The 22,386-nt window shown below is 54.3% G+C and overlaps 1 protein-coding gene across 1 annotated transcript; it reads left to right on the forward strand.

The window, feature by feature from the left end:
• Positions 1-4,914: 4,914 nt before the first annotated feature.
• Positions 4,915-18,474, forward strand: IL12RB2 (interleukin 12 receptor subunit beta 2). Its single transcript, XM_053984630.1, has 16 exons — positions 4,915-4,986; positions 6,055-6,120; positions 7,098-7,418; positions 7,808-7,922; positions 8,196-8,371; positions 8,565-8,704; positions 9,363-9,507; positions 11,123-11,202; positions 13,792-14,008; positions 14,501-14,701; positions 15,267-15,368; positions 15,446-15,601; positions 16,354-16,491; positions 16,801-16,888; positions 17,521-17,620; positions 17,878-18,474. The coding sequence occupies exons 2-16, from the start codon at positions 6,063-6,065 to the stop codon at positions 18,292-18,294; spliced, it is 2,454 nt and encodes an 817-aa protein (XP_053840605.1). The 5' UTR covers positions 4,915-4,986; positions 6,055-6,062; the 3' UTR covers positions 18,295-18,474.
• Positions 18,475-22,386: the final 3,912 nt, after the last annotated feature.

The raw sequence follows: 22,386 nt of genomic DNA on the forward strand, positions 1-22,386 counted from the left end.
ACCTTAAACCCTTTGGGAAGAGCAGCAGGACCAGGAGATGGTAGAAACCTGCTCTGAGTAACCTCGTGCTGCTGGTTTTACTCGGTGTTTGCACCCACCAGCCCACCCCGTGCTGGAAGCCCTGCCAGGGTTTGGTTGTCAGTAAATTGTGGAGAGATTGGGTGGCAGATAAAGGCACTGCAGGGGCTAAAATTGGATTTCAGGCTGGGAGGTTTCACAGAGCTCAGTAACACCCCAGACCTTGGGGGATTTCTGAGCACACAGAGCAGAGATCAAAGCCCAGATTGTGACCAAGGCTCGTGCAAAGCTGCAGAGAAGTGCCTGGCTCAGCAGAACCCTTCTGAAAACGTGGCAGGGCAAAACCAGCAGCAGCTGGGGCGGCCTCACAACAAAACTGGGGATAATCACTAAAAATGATGGGATCTGGGGGAGCCTCTCCCATCCCTGAGCCTTTGTGGGGTTTTGGGAGGAGGCTGAGGAGTCCTGCCCAGGGCTGAGCTCAGTGGCACAGACTGAAACCAGGCTGGCATTTCAGAGCAGAGGATGTGAGAGCTGAGGCTGTGGTTGGGTCTCACCAGGCTCCCCATCAGTGCCAGCCCCCGGTGCCACCTTCCCAGGGCAAATCCCACGAGAATGGCACCGGGAAAGCCGTGGGAGCAGGGCTGGGATGAAGGAGCAGAGCTGGACACAGTGAATAGAAAATGAATTTACGGAGGTGAATTAATTAATAGGGGAGATTCTGTCATTGCTGCTCCCCAAAGCAGCCCAGCCTCCCCTCAGCAGAGAGGAGTTAATCTTGCCACAAGAACAGAGAAAAGCCCACGGGCCGAGCCTCTGGAGGATGCAGCCCTCGATGTGTTTTGTGCACCATCCGATTTCCCAGAGCAGCCCTGCTGGACCCAAACTCTGCCGTGGGACCTCTCTGGGCTCCGGGGGAAGCAGAACAAAGGGATTTTCCAGGCTGAGTGACTCATTCCATCCTGCTGGGGACAGCAGAGCCACGGAGAGGCACCGGCACACAAAGGGGTGGGAAACAGCGAGGGGCTGCAGAGGGGAGCCGAAAGCAGCCACCGGCAGGGAGGGACGGCTCGTTCTGCTGCCGCAGCCGCGCTTCGGCTCTGCCCGCCCGCACCGCCCGATCCGGGCGCCAAGGAAGCACAGATGGACACCAGAAAGGAAATTATGGAGCTGCTGCAGGGCTGGAGCCCCTCTGGAGCCAGGCTGGGAGAGCTGGGGGTGCTCACCTGGAGAGGAGAAGGATCCAGGGAGAGCTGGGGGTGCTCACCTGGAGAGGAGAAGGATCCAGGGAGAGCTGGGGGTGCTCACCTGGAGAGGAGAAGGATCCAGGGAGAGCTGGGGGTGCTCACCTGGAGAGGAGAAGGATCCAGGGAGAGCTCAGAGCCCCTGGCAGGGCCTGAAGGGGCTCCAGGAGAGCTGCAGAGGGACTGGGGACAAGGCAGGGAGGGACAGGACACAGGGAATGGCTCCCAGTGCCAGAGGGCAGGGATGGATGGGACATTGGGAATTGGGAATTGTTCCCTGGGAGGGTGGGGAGGGGCTGGGATGGAATTGCCAGAGCAGCTGTGGCTGCCCCTGGATCCCTGGCAGTGCCCCAGGCCAGGCTGGAGCAGCCTGGGACAGTGGGAAGCGTCCCTGCCATGGCAGGGGTGGCACTGGGTGGGCTTTAGGGTCCTTTCCATCCCAAACCATTCCGGAATTCGGGATTCTGTCACTCCCACCCCTCCCCTGCTGTCCCGCACATCCCGGGCTGTGCTCACTGCCCCCGGCTCCGCTGCGGCTCCGCTTCCCCCGAGCGCCCGGAGGCGACACCGGGAGCCCCTGGCGGTGTCCCCAGCCTCGGTGTCCCCAGCCTCGGTGTCCCCAGCCTCGGTGTCCCCAGCCTCGGTGTCCCGCGCGGCGCTGCCGCCCCCAGACCCGACGCGTTCGAGCTGCCGGGGCTTTCCCAGCGCCACCCCCGGGGGACAAGCGGGGACTCCGGACTTCCCCCGGCACTGCCCGGGCACCGGAGCCGCCACCGGCAGCTCTGCCTCTCCTCCCGCGGCCCAGAGCATCAGGAGGCACCTGAGCGGGGGGAACACGAGATTCCCGCCGTGCTCTGCCCGTGCCACCGGCTCCGTCCTGGTTTTTCTGGAGTTCTGTGGTCGGCAGGAGTCAGCGAAGAGGGAATCGCAGGAAAAAGCAGAGCACGGTGCTTAAAGTTACGGGAGAGGGGAAAGCAGGAGAGGAAAAAGGAGGAAAAAGATAAAAAAGAAAGGGAAAAAGAGAAAAAAAAAAAAAAAGAAGATAAAAAAGAAAGGGAAAAAGAGAAAAAAAAAGAAGATAAAAAAGAAAGGGAAAAAGAGAAAAAAAAGAAGATAAAAAAATAAAAAGTATTATTAAAAAGATAAAAAGGATGATAAAAAGGTAAAGTATTATAAAAAGATAAAGGGGAAAAGAAAAAAGGAAAAAGAAAAAGGGAAAAAATGAAAAGCGGGGGAAAAAAGGAAAATAAAAAGGACAAGAATAAAAAGAAGAAAGAAAAAGTAAGAGAAAAAGAAAGAAGAAAAATGAAAACAAGACAAAGGCAAAGAAAAATACGAAAGAAGAAAAGAGAATGGGGGGAAAGAAAAAAAAGAAAAGTGGAAAACATATATAAAGGAAAGAAAATAACATTTTAAAAAAACCTTTTTAAAGGAGAAGAAAAAAGGAAATAAGAAAAAAAATAGAAGTAAAAAGGAAGCAACTGGTGGACTGGCGATTTCCTCCTGCCTGTCACTGAACACAGAACTGATCACCTGGGCCATCCATCCGCACCTTCCCTTCAAGGCTCCCCGGGTGAGCGGAGCGGCCCCGGCCCCGCTCCGGGTCCGGTGATGCCGGCGGAGCCCCGGGACTGAACATTCCCGGGAAACCAGCGGGGCAGGGCTGGGGACGGGCAGGAAGGACGGGACTGGACTGCACGGAACTCCCCGCGGCGCCCAGCTTTGAACCCATCCGAGTCCCCGCGGAGCTGGAGCCGAGCTGGGAGGGCTCTGGAAAAGGGGAAGTGCCACGGGAACTGATGAAGACAGAGGGGAAACAAGAGGTAAAAAGGAGCTTTTGATACTCGGAATTTTGTGGGGTATCGACACCCCCAGCTTCCCCCACCAGCAAATTAATGATAATTATTGGCAGCTCTGGAAAGGAGCCCAAATGTTGCTCCTGGCTTTGGGAGGGAGGGAAAGCAGCTGGAGGCTCAAAGGCGAAATTTGGGATTCCTGGAGGCTGCAAATGTTGTGTCCCCTCATTTCTAGAGCTGCCCCTGACATACCCGGGGTGTCCGAGGTAAGAAAAGCTGATCACAGTCAGGCAGAAAAAATGAGTTTATGTCGTTGACGGCCTGAAAAGAGAAGGAACAACAACAGCAAGATATTCATTCGTCTCAAACTCCGTTAAATGTGGCAGTGGGTCGTGGGGGTGCTGAAAAAAACGAGAGAAAGCAAAAATCATCTTATAGAGAAGCTAAAAATGAGAGTGGACGTGCCTCTGACGAGCCCCTCGCTCTGAGCAAGGTGGGCTGGGCTGCATTTTTATTTTATATTTCCTCTTCCTCTCCTCTCCCTCCCCTTTTTTCCCTTTCTCTTCTTCTCCCTTCCTTTCCCGTCCCGAGCATCCCCCGGGCCGGGCGGGGCCGGGCCGGGCTGCGGCACTCGCGGGGCTCGGGGTGAGTAACCCCGGCCGGGACACCGGGGGGTGCCGGGGGAGCCCCCCGAGCCTCGCGGGGCCGGGGATCCCCCGGGGCCGAGGGGCGAGTCCCGACCGCGGGCAGCGGGACGCGGCGGCACCGCGCGGATGCCGCTGCTCTGGGATTTTCATTGCCCTGGGATTCGCCCTCCCCTGGGATTTTCATTGCTTTGTGATGCTCCTGCCCTGCGATGTTCCTGCTCTGCGATTTTCTTTGCCTCGGGATGCTGCTGTCCTGGGATTTTCGTTGCTTTGGGATGCTGCTGTTCTGGGACGTTCAATGTTTTGGGATGATCCTGCCCCGGGATGCTTCCAACTCGAGATTTTCTCTGCCGTGAGATGCTCTTGTCCTGGGACTTTCCTGCCCTGGGATGCTGCTGCCCCGGAATTTTCTTTGTCCTGGGATGTTCCTTACCTGGGATTTTCTTTGCCCCGGGATTTTCTTTGTCCTGGGATGTTCCTTATCTGGGATTTTCTTTGCCCCAGGATTTTCTTGTCCTGGGATGTTCCTTATCTGGGATTTTCTTTGCCCCGGGATGTTCCTTACCTGGGATTTTCTTTGCCCCGGGATTTTCTTTGTCCTGGGATGTTCCTTACCTGGGATTTTCCTTGCCCTGGGATTTTCTTTGCCCCGGGGTTTTCTTTGCCCCGGGGTGCTTCTGTCCCGGGATTTTCCTGCCCCGGGATCCGCGTTTTCCCGGCGATGCTGCTGCCCTGGAATGACGATTTGCCGGGAGATGCCTGCCCTGGGATGCTGCTGCCCAGGAATCCTTACAATCCCAGATATTCCCTGCACGCTGGGATGGAGCAGCCCAAGCAGAGCAGTGCCCAAGTCCCATCCTGAACAGCGCTGTCCCCTGAGCTCTGATTCAATCCCCCACTCCTGGCAGCTTTGGGGCAGAGCCCCCGGCTCGGGTGGGACAGTCCCGAGGTTTGGGATGACCTGGGGTGCCACCGTCCTCACAGAGCTTCCCTAAAAACTCAGCCAGGGTCAGTAAGTGGGGATGTGTGAGATTCAGGGCACAAATAGCCGGGTTTTTTTCTGCCTGAAATGACTGAGATGTTCCTCTTTCCTCTGCTGACCAGTTTGCTGTTCCTGCCAGTTTTCGGAAAGCACAACAGAGAGTTTTTAGGGAGAACTGGGGTTGAAAGCCAGCTCTGAGCTGTGGTGCTTCACAGCTGCTTTCATTTCAGAGCTCGAGGGACAGCCAGAGCCCCGGGGTGGCAGAGAGGGTGGCCCGTGGCCCTGATGAGATTTTGGGGGTAAGAGCATGAACAGGCCTGGGCTGGTACCCCACAGACACCTCCTGTGTACTTCAGTACAACGTCCTGTGGGGCATTTCAGTGCCCTCCAACCAGCCATGCTGCTTTCCCTCCCTGCTCTGCAACCTGGGGGGGGGTTCCCATTAATTCCCCCCATTAATTCCCCTTAATTTCCCATTAATTTCCTCTTTTTCTCAGCTCCGAGCTGGAGTTGTTCCTCATCCTTTACTCCCATCACAGTTCACGTCCTCTGACCGAAGGCTTTGAAGCAGGCTGCTTTTGGGGCTGCTTTTGGGGCTGCTTTTGGGGCTGCTTTTGGGGCTGCTTTTTGGGGCTGCTTTTGGGGCTGCTTTTGGGGCTGCTTTTTGGGGCTGCTTTTTGGGGCTGCTTTTTGGGGCTGCTTTTGGGGCTGCTTTTGGGGCTGCTTTTGGGGCTGCTTTTTGGGGCTGCTTTTGGGGCTGCTTTTTGGGGCTGCTTTTTGGGGCTGCTTTTGGGGGCTGCTTTTGGGGCTGCTTTTGGGGCTGCTTTTTGGGCTGCTTTTTGGGCTGCTTTTGGGGCTGCTTTTTGGGGCTGCTTTTGGGGCTGCTTTTGGGGCTGCTTTTTGGGGCTGCTTTTGGGGCTGCTTTTGGGGCTGCTTTTTGGGGCTGCTTTTTGGGGCTGCTTTTGGGGCTGCTTTTGCCCGTTGTCTCGGGTATTTCGGGCACTCTGCCGTCAGCAGCAGCTGTTTGCAGGCTGTTGACACAGCCCCCAGGCTTAGTGGAAGGCAGAGCATTTCCCTGAAGAAGCTGCTGAGATTGCTCATCCTGGCACTTACGAATCACCTACAGAAGGCACCGCACTGCACTGCTGCAAGGCTGAAGGCCACAGACCCTGGATTTAAACAAAACCAGGGAATGCTCATTAGAAAGGTCTCGCAAAATGAGCATTTGGGATTTTCTGAAAAAACCTCTTTTCTACTTTACAGTAAAATAGAAAGTAGTAAAGAGGGGGAGAAGTAGAAACCCCAAAGATCTGTACATACTATCCCCACTTTTTAGGAGCTGGTAACAGGAACTCTTCTCTCTGCAGGCACCAAAATGCCATTTCCATGGATCGTGCCCTCAGCACTTTGGTTGGTGCTGCACCTCACAGCAGGTAAGAGAAGTTTCTTGCTACGCAGCAAATATCTCAGATGAAGCACTCAGCCTAATTAGGGTGGGGTTTTTCCAGCTTCTACTCCAGGTGCCAGTGAACATCTTCCTTTCCAGAGTTAATAAGTGATGCAGGGAATTTGTTTGGTTTTCAGTTCGAGGTAGAGCTGTTGGTTTTGTGAGAAAAGGCACCGGGACAGGCAGAGCTCATGAACAGGAAAAAGTCACAGAATCCCAGAATTTGGGTGTGGGTTGGAAGGACCTTAAAGCCCACCCAGTGCCACCCCTGCCATGGCAGGGACACCTCCCACTGTCCCAGGCTGCTCCAGCCTGGCCTTGGGCACTGCCAGGGATCCAGGGGCAGCCACAGCTGCTCTGGGAATTCCATCCCAGCCCCTCCCCACATCCCAGGGAACAATTCCCAATTCCCAATGTCCCATCCATCCCTGCCCTCGGGCACTGGGAGCCATTCCCTGTGTCCTGTCCCTCCCTGCCTTGTCCCCAGTCCCTCTGCAGCTCTCCTGGAGCCCCTTCAGGCCCTGCCAGGGGCTCTGAGCTCTCCCTGGATCCTTCTCCTCTCCAGGTGAGCACCCCCAGCTCTCCCTGGATCCTTCTCCTCTCCAGGTGAGCACCCCCAGCTCTCCCTGGATCCTTCTCCTCTCCAGGTGAGCATTCCCAGCTCTCCCAGCCTGGCTCCAGCCCTGGAGCAGCTCCAGGTCCTTCCTGCACCTCCTGCCACAGCTCTGCTGACACAGGCACTCCCAATCCCCAGCAACAGGAGGCTTCTGGTAGTTTTTACCTGGGGTTGTCTGGGATTTTGGGGACTGGGAGCGATCCCGTGGCTGCTGATCCCAGACAGGTCCCCACGAGTTCCTGTGCAGAGCCCGGAATTTCTCCCCCAGACGTCCGGGGAGGCTCTTGCTCCTGTCCTGCAGCAGGTGAGGGCTCCTGCCTGAGGCTGTTTCTCCCTTTCCCTTGCAGGATCCTGCAGGAAGGCGGCGGTGAGCGCCGGCAGAGCCGCCCGTGGCGCCGCAGAGGTCTGCGACAAGGGCAAAGTGACAGCCAGCCCCTGCTGTGCCATCCCCGGTGGCACCAGCGTCACCCTGTCGTGCCAGCTGACAGCCCCGTGGGGCTGGTGCTGGGCAGCGATTTTCCTCAACAGCTCTGAGCAAACCCGAGCCCAGGGAGGCTCAGTGAGCAAAACCTTCCTGGTCACTGCCTACGGCAGACACAACTTCATCTGCAAATGTATCTGTGGAGACAAGAAAAGCATCGTCTGCGGAATCGATATCCACTGTGGAAGTAAGGAAAATCCCTTCTTAATCGCTGCTCTGAGTGCTTCATTACTTGGCACAGCTCCCCTGCGGGAGAGGGAAGCCGGTTAGGCACTGCCGGGGGGTGGCTTTGTCCAGGACTGCTGCAGCCCCTTCCCACTGGGAATATTCCTGGCTGGAATTGTGCAGCTCTGTTATTCCTGAAGGGAGAGAGGCACAACAAATCTGCCTGCCCAGAGCAAACAACACCCTCCCTGCCCAGCATCCCCTAAAATGTCTCCTACCCGCATCTTTGGGGAAGAGCCGCCGGAGCCACGGGGCAGCCTGCTCTGGCTGGAGATGCTGGACTGAAGGACCCTGAAAGGTCCAACCCAAACCAGGCTGGGATGTCAGGACTGACAGGAATTTCTGTTTCAGATCCTCCAGACGAGCCCAGGAACGTGTCCTGTATCCAGAAGGGGACGCGGGGACATGCCACCTGCACCTGGCACAAAGGCAGGCTCACCTACCTCCACACTGCCTACAGGATAGAGTAAGTGAGGGAGTGTAAATACAATTAGTGCCTAATTATCCCCTGCAGCAGCTCTCTCATCATGCCCTGCAGCTCCCTCGGGGTTCACTAAAGAGGCTGTGCCAATTCATCCCTTTGGAAAGGGAACCCTGTCCCCACAGGGCTCACCCTGCCCCACGTCCTGGGGGGACTCCCCAAACCCCCAGGGTCCCTCCAGGACTGGCCCTGTCCCCAACCCCCAGGGCTCACCTTTCTTCCTCAGAAAACCCAACCAAACCTTTCCTCCTGCTCCAGGCTCTCCAACGGGACCGATGCCTTTTCCTTTCCAGAAGAAACTCCCAGTCAGGATTTTGGCTCTGGGGCTCTCAGCAAGCTGGATTTTGACTCCAACTACACCGTGGTGGTTTCTGCCTCCAATCAATTGGGGAATGCCTCCTCCCAGCCACTCACCTTCATGCTGATAGACATAGGTAAAGCACCACTCCTCACCTCTCAGCCAGCCCCGGACCTCGGGGACACGTGGAAATATTCAGGACCTCTTGGAAAAAAACAAACATCCATCCATCCATCCAGCCTACAGCAGTATTCCTATTTTCCACCTAACCCCCCTTCCGAGCTGCGCTGCCTCTCCGAGCCCTCTTTGTTTCTCTGTTTTGGTGCCAGTGAAGCCACACCCTCCCGACTTCTCGGTGGAATTTGATGATTCCTCCGCCACCAACTGCACCATTTCGTGGCACGACGAAGCACGAGCGCAGCACTACAGGCTGAGGTATCGTCCCCTCGGCAGGCAGAGCTGGAGCACGGTAATCCCTCTGGGATTCAGGGAATTATGGAGCTGCTGGGGAGGAAAAAGCTCCGGGGAGAGCTCAGAGCCCCTGGCAGGGCCTGAAGGGGCTCCAGGAGAGCTGCAGAGGGACTGGGGACAAGGCAGGGAGGGACAGGACACAGGGAATGGCTGGAAGCTGAAAGAAGGTGAATTTAGGTGGGATATTGGGAAGGAATTCCTGGCTGGGAGGGTGGGGAGGGGCTGGGATGGAATTCCCAGAGCAGCTGTGGCTGCCCCTGGATCCCTGGCAGTGCCCAAGGCCAGGCTGGAGCAGCCTGGGACAGTGGGAGGTGTCCCTGCCATGGCAGGGGTGGCACTGGGTGGGATTTAAATTCCCTCTCAACCCAAACATTTGATGTTGCATGAAGTTTTTAGTGTTAAGTGGCAAAAAAGAACATTTTCCTGGGAGCTGAGCCTCGTAAACAGAGATTTCGCTATTGGCACGTAAGAAATGAGGGATTTTCCAGATGAAGCCCTGCAGGCCTGATGATTCCTTGGAGTTTCTGGGGCTGCCTCAGCTCAGGGTTTCCTCTGCTGTTTTTAAATCTGTGTCTGAATTTGTAACTCAGCCTCTCGCTGCCTGCAGCCCTTGTTTCCTCAGGAGTGTAATAGCAATTTCTTCATCCCCACTGAAGGTCGAGAGCTTCAGCAGGGAGAAATATCATCTCCAGGGGCTGGAGCCCGACACAGCCTACGAGTTCCAGGTGAGCTGCAGGATCCTGCCCGGCCGAGGGCTCTGGAGCGACTGGAGCAGCAGCCAGGGCAGCACCCCAGCAGCAGGTAAAGAACTGCTCTGCCCTAAACCCAGCTCAGGGCTCTGCAGCCACAGCAAAGTCCAGCTCAGAAGGCCAAACTGCTGCTGGGCTGCTCTGGGCAAACTCCACGTCCAGACCTGGAGCCAAGAGGGAGAAGTTTCTGTAAGAAAATTGCTTTTTTAATGAGCAAACGGTGAAGCTGTTCCAAAACAGGAATTTCCAGAGCTCCCTGAGAACAGCGGGAGGATTTGGGGGATGGAGTGAGATGATCTTTGAGGTGCCATGCAAACCCTGTAATTCTGTGCTTCTCTGCTCTCCTGCTTGGCTTTGGCTGCTCTTTTTTGTGAATTACTGCCAGCCCATGGGGCTGCTGCTGCTCTGACTCACCCATTTCCCCTTTCCCCCGTGACAGCAGCAGTTTCTATAAGAGGCATTGATTGATTCGGGAGGTGTGAACTTTTCCCTGCCTCCCCCACCTTCCTCTCAACAGTTTTCTCCCCTTTTCGTTGCACCCTGAGTTTGTGGCCGTCACCCCCACCCTGCCCGTGGGGTTTTTAGCTGATCTTTGTGCCCTCGGAGCAGGTGACAGCAAGGGGAGGCTGCAGACAAGCAGCTCTGGGTGCATCCTCACCGCTCTGTGTTGCAGGAGCTGAAGTTCTCCACAAGTTGTCTCCTTGCAAGCCCAAAATTAAACCTTTCCAAGGAGAAATTCCTGTTCCTGCTCCTTTGCAGTGTGAACTGCCAAAAGCCTCGCTCACGTGGTTCACAGGCTTTTCAAATCCAGGCTGGAGGGCAGCAGGTGCAACCCCATATTCAGATTTTTCTGCTCTGAGCAGCCAATGCTCTGGTTTTATTTCTGCTGCTGCTCCTGCTTCTTGTTTCTGTTCCAGCCACTCTCTGCAGTCACTGCAGGACAAACGTGCTGACCTGGAGGGGTTTGTGTCCGTGCTGCAGCCCTGGCTGTTCATCAGCTGCCCCCTGCTCCAGCTAGTAACGATTGGCACTAGAATTGATGAGTTTGTGCTGCTCGGGGTGCTTGAGGAGCAAAGCTCTGTCATCCTCTGTCACCTCAGCTTTCCTTACCCACTCATCTCTGAGTCTGGGTTTCAGGAGCTCATCCATTGGCCAGATCTTCCTGTTAAATGTCATTCTGGGAGGTCTCTTCAAAATACCAAGAGTTTCCAGTCAGAATTGTGGAAGGAACAGGGGTTTAAGCTGCCTCAGACGAGCTGTTAAAGGCATTTATTAGACAGGAAAATCCCACACATCCCCCACACGCCCTGATCCGAGGCTGCCTGTTGTTCTCGGATTGATGGAGCCAAGCCCAAGGACCTTCATAAGCCTCAAATTTATGCAAAGACAGGAGCTAATGCTGTGCTTTGATGTGTGGGTTCCCTTGGGAGCCATCCAGATTACTGAGGTCAGGACAAAGCCACCGGCAGATCCAAACTCCTCTGCTTGGGTTTATGGCTTGTTCTCCTCCTGATCCCCACCCTCAAAGCAGCCAAACAACAGCAAACCTGGGTTATCACAGCCTGCAGCACTTCAGGGGCATTTAAAAAACTAAATCTGAATTTTCTCAGGGGTTTTTACCTCCAAACCCCAACCATTCCCACTGCTCCCCTTTTCCTTCCCACCAGTGCCAAGGGTGACCCTGGACGTCTGGTACCGGCAGCAGGAGCTGGACTCTGGGCACCAGAACCTCTCCTTTTTCTGGAAGGTGAGTTCAGTGAAAGCCCATGCCTTGGTTTGGACAGCCAGGTGTCTGCTAAGGAAGGCAGGAGCCTCCCCTGAAATGGAAAATTCAAACCCCCTCCCTCTGAATTGTTATGATTTTGAAATTAAGGGGCTCTCAGGCAAAGATGTGGGAGCAGGAATAACAGTTCTTTACCAGGGAAATTAAAAATACAAACGCAATAGTACAAAAAAGAAACCAAACCCTGCCAGAGTCAGAAATGCCCTGACCCCCTGTGGGTCAGGGTGGTGGCAGCAGTGCCATTCCATGGGGGCTCAGCCCTCCTGCAGTGCCAGCTGTGCTTCTGCTGGAGCAGGATCCTGGACAAGGCTGGAGTTTTCCTCTGGAGCTCCAGGGCTGCTGGAGATGGGCCTGGGCTTCCTCTGGGAATGCAGTGGGGCAGAAAGCTGCTCCTCTGGGAATGCAGTGGGGCAGAAAGCTGCTCCTCTGGGAATGCAGTGGGGCAGAAAGCTGCTCCTCTGGGAATGCAGTGGGGCAGAAAGCTGCTCCTCTGGGAATGCAGTGGGGCAGAAAGCTGCTCCTCTGGGAATGCAGTGGGCAAAGGCTGCTGTGGTGTCCCAGAATCTCAGATTGTATCCAGGTAGGAATGCTTGGCTCCTCCCCCTGGAGCATCTCCCCATGGGATGATGGAATTTTCTCAGCCGTGCAGGGACACTCAGTGGCCACGGACAGGAGATAATTAATAATTAATGGCCCATGAACAGAAGAGATCTCCTGGAGGGAGGATGGGTTGTGGCAGAGATAAAGAAAACTGCCCCATGAACAGCAGAGAACTGCCCCAGCTGTGACAGGTGGGGATGGAACACACAGCCCAGGCACATCTTGTAACCCAGGACAGCCCAGCAGAGGCAGCAAAACCCAGCCAGGTGAGAGGGGAAATGAAACCAGAGCCGGGTGAGAGGAGAAATGACGATTTTTAGGATGGCAGGGAAGGACTGAACCCTGGCAGAGCACAAAGGTTTCACCAGTTCCCAGGAGCAAGGGTCCCCTCCCTATTCCTCCTCTTACTCATCAGCATTTTTCTACCTGCAATTTCATGGAATGCCAGAATTACTTGGATTGGGAGGGATCCTGAATGTCATCCTGTTCCATGGGCAGGGACACCTCCCACTGTCCCAGGCTGTTCCCAGCCCCATCCAGCCTGGCCTTGGGCACTGCCAGGGATCCAGGGGCAGTCACAGCTGCTCTGGGAATTCCATCCCAGCCCCTCCCCACCCTCCCAGCCAGGAATTCCTTCCCAATATCCCACCTAAATTCACCTTCTTTCAGCTTCCAGCCATTCCCTGTGTCCTGTCCCTCCCTGCCTTTATCCCCAGCCCCTCTCCAGCTCCCCCAGCTGACAGCATTTTTGGGGTCTGCTGGGCAGAGTTGCTCCCCACAGGGAGCATTCCACACAGAATTTGGTTTAAAACCCACCAGAGTTGGGTAAAAAAATTCCCTGTGTTCCCCCCCCCCATATACCAACAAGCACCACGCTGCAAGTGAAAGCAGAAATTCTCATGAGATTCTGTGACCCCAGAGGTTGTGGCTTCAGCTTTCAGACCTTTACCTTGCAGCACTTTCTTTATCAGGAGTGACTTCCTGCAGCATCATTCATAAGACGGGGTAATAAACTGCCTTTAGAAGTTTCACAGCAGCTCCCAAGCCAGGCTGACACTCAGGACCACTTCCTACCAAGGGTGTGCTCTTGTTCTGAGACAAACACCCAGAAAAGGGGCTGAAAATTTAATTTCAGCAGGTTTCCAGTGCCGCCTCAGTCCCGAGCTGCTGCCAAAGCACTGCAAACATTTTGGTTTGTGCTTTGTTTCACTATGACAAAAATCAGCCAAACAAATGAATTAATCTCACAGAAACATCAGGAAACTGAGAGTACAACTGCAGGCACCCAGACCAGGGTGTGGTGCTCCACAGCCTGTCAGAGATGTGTGTTCTGACTGGTTCAATTTAAAGAATTCTTTATGGTGCCTTTAAGTAAAGTCCAAGGTTTTCCTTCCAAGCAAAACCTGCTCATTTTGACAAATCCAGATGAGCAGTTGATATTTTTTTTTTTTCCTCCCTTGTGAGAAGTGTGGCTTTCAGTGGGAAAAAAAAAAATAGTTTGAATTCAGCCTCAGGGCAGGAAGGGTTTCAGTTCCCCAGCTGTGCTGCTGCTGCTGGAGCAGTCAGTATCTCACAGCAAAACTGGAATTGGGTGGGAAAAATAAATCCTGGAATGGTTTGGGTTGGGAAGGATCTCAGAGCTCCATTTCCACCCTGTGCCATGGCAGGGACACCTCCCACTGTCCCAGGCTGCTCCAGCCCCAGTGTCCAACCTGGCCTTGGGCACTGCCAGGGATCCAGGGGCAGCCCCAGCTGCTCTGGGCACCTGTGCCAGGGCCTGCCCACCCTCCCAGCCTGGAATTCCTTCCCAGGATCCCATCTAACCCTGCCCCGTGTCCAGGTAAAGCCATTCCCCGTGTCCTGTCCCTCCATCCCTCATCCCCAGTCCCTCCCCAGCATTCCCAGCTGGCAGCACCTTGCTCAAAGCCGGTGACAGACGCGCTTTCCCCGCAGGCTCTGAGCAGGTCGGAGGCAGGAGGGAGAATCCTGGGCTACACTGTGACCCTGGAAGCCCTGGAGCAGGGGAAGCTCCCGGCACAATCCCACCGGACCACCCAGACCAGCTTCTCCAGGGTCACCCCCAGGGCGGGCCACAGGGTGACGGTGACCGCCCACAACCCGCGGGGCAGCTCCGTCCCCGCGGCCGTCCTGACCCACCTGGGCAGCCCAGGTAAGGCTCCTGCGGGCTCGGGATCCCCGCGAGCACGGCTCTGCTCCGCGCCACCCCCTGTAGGTGTTGTGCTCCCTCCACCTTGTGCTCACCTGGGTGAACTTCAGGCGTCTGCAGATCCGCTTTTCCCTGTGGTTCCTGCAGGTGAGCAGCCCCAGAGGGGCTCCAGTCCCTGGGATAGCCCCGTTCCTCCCCTGGAATCACGGCAGCAGCTCCACGTGCTCGTGCTTCCATCGGGGCGTGCTGTGCCAGCACCTGCCAGGGCCGAGCTGCGCGTGTCCCACCCATGGGAAAAGGCAGGAATGTCACTGTTCCTGCCAGCAAGCCCTCACCCTCCCCTCAGCGCCCCCTCTTCAATTACAATTCACTTTCATCCTTCCCACGGCGCCGAAGTGGAGGAGACCCTGCAAACCCCACGCACCGAAGGCCCCGGTTTGATTGAGGCTGCAAGAACCCCGTGCTGACAGCGGGTTTTTTGTTCTCCCCTGCAAGATCTGCCCCCTCCCCAGCGGGTCTCTGCCCTGGGCCTGGGGAACGGCAGCATCCTGGTGAGCTGGAGCCGCCCTGCCCGAGCCTCCCTGCCCGTCGGGGGATACCTGGTGGAGTGGGCAGAGCCCTGGAGGGAGCCACGCCTGCAGCCCCAGCACGGCTGGGTGAAGCTGCCCCCGTCCCACCTGTCCACTGTGATTGCAGGTAAATGCCACCCCCGGGCGGCCACGGCACCCAGCTTGGTTGGGAAATATTCTTAGCAACGAGTCAGGTGGGAATTTGGGCTCCAAGGCCAGGCTGGATGGGGCTGGGAGCAGCCTGGGATGGTGGGAGGTGTCCCTGCCATGGCAGGGGTGGCATAGGATGGCTTTAAGGTCCCTCCCAGTCTGGGATTCTATATTTCTATATATTTTCTATCTTTTTCTATATTTCTATATTTTTTACTAAAATCACTGCCAGGGATTCAGAGGCAGCCACAGCTTCTCTGGGCACCCTGTGCCAGGGCCTGCCCACCCTCCCAGGGAACAATTCCTTCCCAATATCCCATTTCTCCCTTTCCTCTGGCAGTGGGAAGCCATCAGTTTTCAGTTTAAAGCCCAGTAAGGCTCTGCCGGGCTCAGTAGATCAGAGAAAATTTCTCTCCCTTCTTTATGAAGGATCTATCAATAATCACAAGATTTATCTCAGATTTAAGCAGCTGCTGCAGTATTTCTGCCCTGACTGCAAATCCTTGAACAAGCAACTCTGCAGCTGTGATTTCTCCCTCCAGAGCACATCAGAGATAACGTCTGCTATCAGATCCACGTCTCTGCACTTTATCAGGACAGAGCTGGGCAGGCAGCTTCAGTCAGGGGAAACTCCACAGCACAAGGTGAACCCCGGGAACGTTGTCCAGGTGTTTGCAAGGCATTTTAAGCTCAGCTCTAACACCAGTCCTGTGTCTTGCAGCCCCAGCTGCTGGGCCCCAGATGTTCGCAACCCCCTGGGCCAGCGGCGTCCTGGTTTCCTGGGAGGAGATCCCAGCCCCCCAGCAGAGGGGCTGCATCACTGGGTACCACATCTACGTGCACAGGAGGGATGGGCAGGGCCAGCCCGAGGTCCATGGTGGGTGCCTGGGGCTGGAAATGCTTCCCCTGCTCCCCTGTCATTGCTGAGGGTCTCCAGTGGGATCACTCTAAGTCACTTTCAGTCAGAAACTGTCAGATTTATCCCTGCTTCTTCTCCCTCCTCCTCTTATTCTTCTTCCTTCTCTTCTTATTCCTCTTTATCTTTTTCTTCCTTATCTTCCTCTTCTTCTCTTATTTTTCTTCCTCCTCCTCTTATTCCTTTTCTTATTCTTCTTTCTTCCTCTTCTTATTCTTCTCTCTTCCTCTTCTTCTTCCTATCCCTCCTCTTATTCATCTTCCTCTTCTTTTTTCCTCTTATTCTTCTTCCTTTTCTTTTTCCTTATTCCTCCTCCTCTTCTTCTTCCTCTTCTTCCTATTCCTCCTCTTATTTGTCTTCCCCTTCCTCTTTTTTTCTTATTCTTCTTCCTTTTCTTTTTCCTTAATCCTCTTCCTCCTCCTTTTTCCTCTTATTCTTCTTCCTTTTCTTTTTCCTTATTCCTCCTCCTCTTCTTCTTCCTATTCCTCCTCTTATTTGTCTTCCTCTTCCTTTTTTTTTTCTCTTATTCTTCTTCCTTTTCTTTTTCCTTAATCCACTTCCTCCTCCTTTTCCCTCTTATTCTTCTTCCTTTCCTTATTCCTTCCTCCTCTTCCTGCTCCTCCCCTTCCTACCGTTACTCAGAGCCCCGTTCCAGCTGCAGGCAGTAAGATCCCGTGCCGGGCTCTCCAGCTCCATCCCCGTTTTCCCCGCAGCCGTTCCCGCCGGGAAGGCTCCTCTCTCCCTGCACCTCCCTCACCTGGAGCCCGGCGAGCGCCACGACCTCTGGATGACAGCGGCGACAGCGGCCGGGGAGGGGCCCCGGGGCAACAGCGACAGCGTCTGCCTGGAGAGTAAGGAAGAGGTGCCAGGGCTTTCCTTGCCCTTGGATCCCCTTTCCCACACTCTGGGAATGCTTTTCCTGCTCCTCTGCAGTCGCTGGAGCTCTCCAAGCGTTCTGAAGATCTCTTGGTGCTGAAGATTTGCAGTTTCAGCTGGGTTTAGGATGTGGAATCTTTTTCTTTGCCTTTAAGCTCCCTTGAAGCTGTGCCGAGATGTTTCCTCAGTGGTGAAGGGTGGTTTATTCACGGAGCACAGAAAGATTTGTGGGGTTTTTTTTCATCTTTTTGATGGAGCTGAATGGTGGCTGCTCTGCATTCCAGGTGCTGGGGGCTGGGTGACTCTGGTGCTCATCTGCAGCTTCTTCGTGCTCTCAGCCTGCCTTTGTTCTGTGCCTCCAGCAAGGAGAGTGTGAGTGGATCCATCAGCTGTGTCCCAATAAAACCAGGATGGTTATCAGGAGGGATTAAATCCCACAATGGTTTGGGTTGAAAGAGATCTTAAATCCCACCCAGTGCCACCCCTGCCACGGCAGGGACACCTCCCACTGTCCCAGGCTGCTCTAAGCCTCATCCAGCCTGGCCATGGGCACTGCCAGGGATCCACAGCTGCTCTGGGCACCCTGTGCCAGTGCATTTTAAAAATCTTCACTCCCATCTAATCTAAATCAACCCTCTTTTAGTTTAAAACCATTTTCCCTTGTCCTACAGGATGGTCATGCCCCTTCATGAGCATGGAACAGTGAGGATTGCTCAAAATGAAGGTTTCAGAGTACACGAATGATAATAAAAACATGATGAGCTTTAAGCTCAGAGCCTTTAAATACACCTGCAGTCCGTAGATACTGTGAATTTTTAACCAGATCTTGAAACCAAACTGAAGGGGAGCAATCCCTGGGAATTATCCCCATCCAGCCAAGAGCTCTGCAGGTCCCTCTGAGGGCGGATCCACGGTCACACCTGGGTTAATTCCACACCCAAGGAGCACAAGGGTGCTGCAGGTCTCACCATTCATGTTTTGAATTGCATTTATCCCCCCTGCAGGTTCCAGGGGCTCCTGTCCCTCCTCCTGCCGCAGTGGCAGAGCAAAGCCATTCCCGACCCTGCCAACGCCACGTGGGCCAAGAGCTTAGCAGCTACCAAGGTAAATTAGAGGGGTTTTTCCTTCTAATCCCACAACCTTCATTAAAAAGAAGCAATTGGAGCCATGCGAGCCAGTAATCTCCCAAAGCAGCAAATCCAGCAATCTCTGGCAGCAGATAATCTCTGCTGGAGGATGCGCTGGGCGAATTGAAGTCCAGAAGAGCGCCGAGATCTCCCGTTTCCAGCGGGAGGAGCGGCTGTGGGGAGCGAGTCCCGGGAGATCCGTGCCGGGATTCATTCCGTGTCCCCCCCCCGCAGGCGGAGCTGAGCGCTCCCTCCAGCCCCTTCCTGCCCTGCGGCTTCGAGGAGCCCGAAACGAGCCCGGTGGAGGAAACCTCGGCTCACCCTGAGCCCCCCGTCCCCGGGGACAAGCTGGTGGTGGGCAGCGCTGGCAGCAGGGGCCACGGCGACTGGGCACCGGAGAGCCCGGCGGAGGAGCAGCAGCTCCCGGAGCTGTACCAGAGGCTGGTGGTGGAGGCGATGGAGCCCCCGGAGCCCGTGGCCGAGTACATCTCCAACCCCGGCACCCTGTCCCCGGAGCCGGAGCCTGCCCCCGAGCCCGACCCCAGCCCCTTCTCCGCCTTCCCAACCGCATTCCTGCCTCCTGCCCCCTGCTGCCAAGGGAATCTGACTTTGGATCGGGTGAAGCTCAGCGGCAGCTCCTTCCCCAGGTAGGCAGGGGGCGATGTGAGCCCGGCAAGAATTTTGGCACCTTACAGAGTATTTCGGTGTTTCGAGGTGAGCCCGGTAGGAATTTCGGCACTTTACAAAGCATTTCGGTGTTTCAGTGTGAGCTCAGCCTGGATTCTGGCACCTTACAGAGTATTTTGGTGTTTCAATGCGAGCTCAGCCTGGATTCTGGCACCTTACAGAGTATTTTGGTGTTTCAATGCGAGCTCAGCCTGGATTTTGGCACCTTACAGAGTATTTTGGTGTTTCAATGCGAGCTCAGCCTGGATTTTGGCAGTTTACAAGGTATTTCAGTGTTTCAATGCGAGCTCAGCCTGGATTTTGGCACTTAGGAAATATGTCAGTGTGTTTTGATGTGAGCCCAGCCTGGATTTTGGCATTTAGGAAACATTTCAGTGTTTCAGCACAGCCAGTCCAGTCCCTCACATGCGACACCTCCGAGTGACAAAACCCTTCCCCAGTCACACCTCACCGTAGGACACGGCTGCTCCTCTGCACACTCTGCAGTCAGAGGCACAGCTGGGATGCCAGAGCTGGATTTTGGGGATTTTGGGAGCCCTTCCTGCGGCCTGGGCTGCCTCAAGCCCTGTCCTACAGCCCAGCCCAGGATCAGAGCTGGAAATCATCACTTCCACCAGAAAGATCAAGGAACTGCAAAAGGGAAGGATGGTCCAGCTCAGCACCTCTCGTTCCTCCCCTGGCACCAGGTCAGAGTCCCCAGTGCCACCACGAGGGACACAGCACCAGAGCCAGGGCCCCTTCCTTGCTTTAGTTCAGGGCAGGAAAATTCCTCACCAGAACTAAAAGCAGCAGGCAGCATCTGTACTCAGTCAAATGGATTGTCAAGAGGAATTTAAGTGATTTATTGGAGTGTTCTAATTACAGGCTGCAAGGGTGTTACACATTTAATGACTTTGTTTACCAGATGTGTGTATATAAATAAAATGTTGGAAATCTGAATTTGGCTTCCTGTTGTTTTCTCTGGTCAAGCTCCAGCTTTACACAGAACAATTAAATATTAAAAATAAAGCTGAAACATTGCAGTTAGAGATGGAATAGTCCAGGTACGGACTTACCTGGAGCATCCTCTGCATCCCCAAGCAGGGGCACGAGCTGCTGCTGCCACCATTCAAGTGCAGATTTGGGTATTGCCAAATACCAGCTCAGCCACTGCACTTTGGGCTTCTGAGGTCTGGTCCCACCTGTGTCACCTGGCTGGGTGACACCAAAGGAAAACATCTCCCTCAGAACTGGGTCAGACACCCAAAAAACCAGAACCTGCTGCCTGCTCTCCACACCCTGCCTGGGAGCCACAACTCAGCCCCCTCCAGTCAGCTCTGCAAACCAAACTGAACCAGAAAGGCAGATTAGGTGCCAAAAAAGGGTTTTTCTCATAAAGCACTATTTTGCCATTCATCTTTTTCTGCATGCTGATTTTCTAGCTCAACCTAAGGGAACATTGGAATTCATTTTGTCCTCGCTCCACAAATCTCCAAATCTATCAAAATGTGGGGATTCATGTCCAGCCTTACTCCAAGAGACAAGGACCAGACTCCTGTAACTCCAGCCTGGAAGTCTCCCAGCGATGTCCCTGAGCATCCCAGGAGGTGATTCCCCCCTCAGGACACCCTTTCCAGCAGGAATACCAGGCTTGGCTGTCCTGGGGACACCCCGAGTGTGGAACCTGGCCGAGGCAGAGCAGCCCAGAGTGCCCAAGGCAGGGAGTTTGGTCCTTGGAATGACTCTGGGAAAGCAGCAGGCTGGCACAGCTGGAAGAGGCACAGCTGGAAGAGGCACAGCTGGAAGAGGCACAGCTGGAAGAGGCACAGCTGGCTGTCAGCCCTGGGTTTATTAAACCAGAGCTCTGTCTTTGCAAAGCCATCCCTGTGGGCACAGTTACGGGTGAGGGTGGGCTCAGCTCCTCCAACTGCTGCCACCACACATTCCCACTGATTCCTGACATTCCAGGAGAATCCATGGCCTTTCCCACACAGCTAACTCTTGGAACTGATCAATCAATCTCTCCCACCATTCCAGCTCTGAGGTAACTCTCCTGCTCAAGCCTTGTCCTTGCTCATTCCAAAGCCATTCTGCTCCACACCTCCAACTTTCTCTGCTCTTTTTCCAAAGGATCAGAATTTAAAAGTTGCAGTCCCCCAGATTTGACAGCAGGAGCAAGCAAGAGGACAGAAAATATTACTGAAAGCAAGTTCATTAATCATAAATAACCTACTTGGGAGATGCTTTGCCAAGGCAAAATCCATCCCGAGAGTGGGAATGCACGCTGGACTTCTGGGACAGACCCTAGATGAGCCACTGTGAACCTCAGTGGTTTCATTTCCATGTGGTTTTCAGGACATTGTTTTTAAAAGAGCATGAAAATAAACCTTTATTTCAGTTAACACCCACCAATATTAAAGATAAATGTTCACAGTTTTAGTTCTTGACACAAATGGATTGAAAGAGGTGAATTTACATCTGGCAGAACAGCAGAAGGACCAATTTTAAGTTACAAGCTGTGTTGAAAATCACTCTAGGTGCCATTTGGGAACGCTCTAGAGCAGGAAAAGGGAAAACCCAGCCAGCAAAATCACCTGGGTGGCAACTGGAACAGCAGTTTGGATCAGGGAAGGGCTGTGCTCCAGGGAAAGCTTTGCTCCACCTGTTTGTGTGTTACCCAGGCTGTCCCTAAGGCTGGAAGGGCAGCACATCCCACCAGACAATGGGAGAGGGAAAAGGAACAACAGCCCCACGCTGAGAGCAGACTCAGGAGAGGAGAACCAAGGGATTTTCCCACCCTCTGATGGGAAATCTGCCCCCTCCTCCTGCCTGGGGCTGGAAATCCAGGTGAGGGAACTGATCCATGATACTCACAGTGGGTCACAACAGGAGCTCTCGTGGAAAACAGCTCAGGAAAAGCAAAGGCAGCTGCTAACACCCCAGCTGAGCAGGCTGGTGTTCCACACTCCAAGGTCTCCAACACTTCCTGCCTGTCCTGTACAGTTTTTATAAAAATAGGGTGTTACCTTTAGTTTTCTACCTACCTACGAAACTACAAATATGTTCTAAGCCGGCCAAAGAGGAAAACATGAAATAAAATGAGAGATTTGTTCCTATTCTCCTAACAAATGCTGCTAAAACCCCTAGGAAATCCTCTTTATTAGCCATTCACTCAGCTCCTTTAGTGTATTGAAGGGATACACGGGGATGAAATTGAACCCATGGTGGGATTTTGAGGGTGGAGAAAGAATTTCTTACAATCATTTTCTGGAAAAAGCATTCCTTGGTGATGTCCCAGGCAGATCCTGAGCACTGCACTGAGCCAGAGCTGCATTTGGATGGAGAGGTGAAGTGTGGAGGTTCTGGGGTGAATTTTTGGTGTCCCATGCACAGATTGCCATTGTCCCAGACGGAAGCCACAAGCCACAACTCCCTCCTGAGCCAGCCCAGCTCCCTCCTGGGAACACCTGGAGCAGTGCTGGGAATGCCTCAGGTCCTGCTGCACCTCTGTGGCAATCCCACATCCCACCTGGGATCCACCTGGGCTTCCAGAGCCACAGCTGCCACCTTCCCCCCACTCCCAGCTCCAACAATTCCCCCAAACCCATGGAATCCCAGCTCCAAGGACAGCAATTGCCCCAAATTCATGGAATCTCAGCTCCAATGACAGCAATTGCCCCAAATTCATGGAATCTCAGCTCCAATGACAGCAATTGCCCCAAATTCATGGAATCCCAGCTCCAAGGACAGGAATTCCCTGTATTTCAGGGTATCCCAGCTCCAAGGACAGGAATTGCCCTCAACTCATGGAATCCCAGCTCCAAGGACAGGAATTGCCCCAAATTCATGGAATCCCAGCTCCAAGGACAGTAATTGCCCCAAATTCATGGAATCTCAGCTACAAGGACAGCAATTGCCCCAAATTCATGGAATCCCAGCTCCAAGGACAGGAATTCCCTCTATTTCAGGGCATTCCAGCTCCAAGGACAGGAATTCCCTCAGTTTCAGGGCATTCCAGCTCCAAGGACAGGAATTCCCTCAGTCTCAGGGTATCCTCTCAAACAAAAAGCAAAGGTA

Source organism: Vidua macroura, chromosome 9 (genome assembly GCF_024509145.1).
Source record: "Vidua macroura isolate BioBank_ID:100142 chromosome 9, ASM2450914v1, whole genome shotgun sequence".
NCBI classification, from domain to species: domain Eukaryota; kingdom Metazoa; phylum Chordata; class Aves; order Passeriformes; family Viduidae; genus Vidua; species Vidua macroura.

Coding starts and splice junctions, on each gene's coding strand:
- IL12RB2 (XM_053984630.1), top strand. CDS start 6,063: ATGCCATTTCCATGGATCGTGCCCTCAGCACTTTGGTTGGTGCTGCAC. Junction 8,705..9,362: donor GCAGGCAGAGCTGGAGCACG/GTAATCCCTCTG, acceptor TCCCCACTGAAG/GTCGAGAGCTTCAGCAGGGA. Junction 11,203..13,791: donor ACCTCTCCTTTTTCTGGAAG/GTGAGTTCAGTG, acceptor CTTTCCCCGCAG/GCTCTGAGCAGGTCGGAGGC.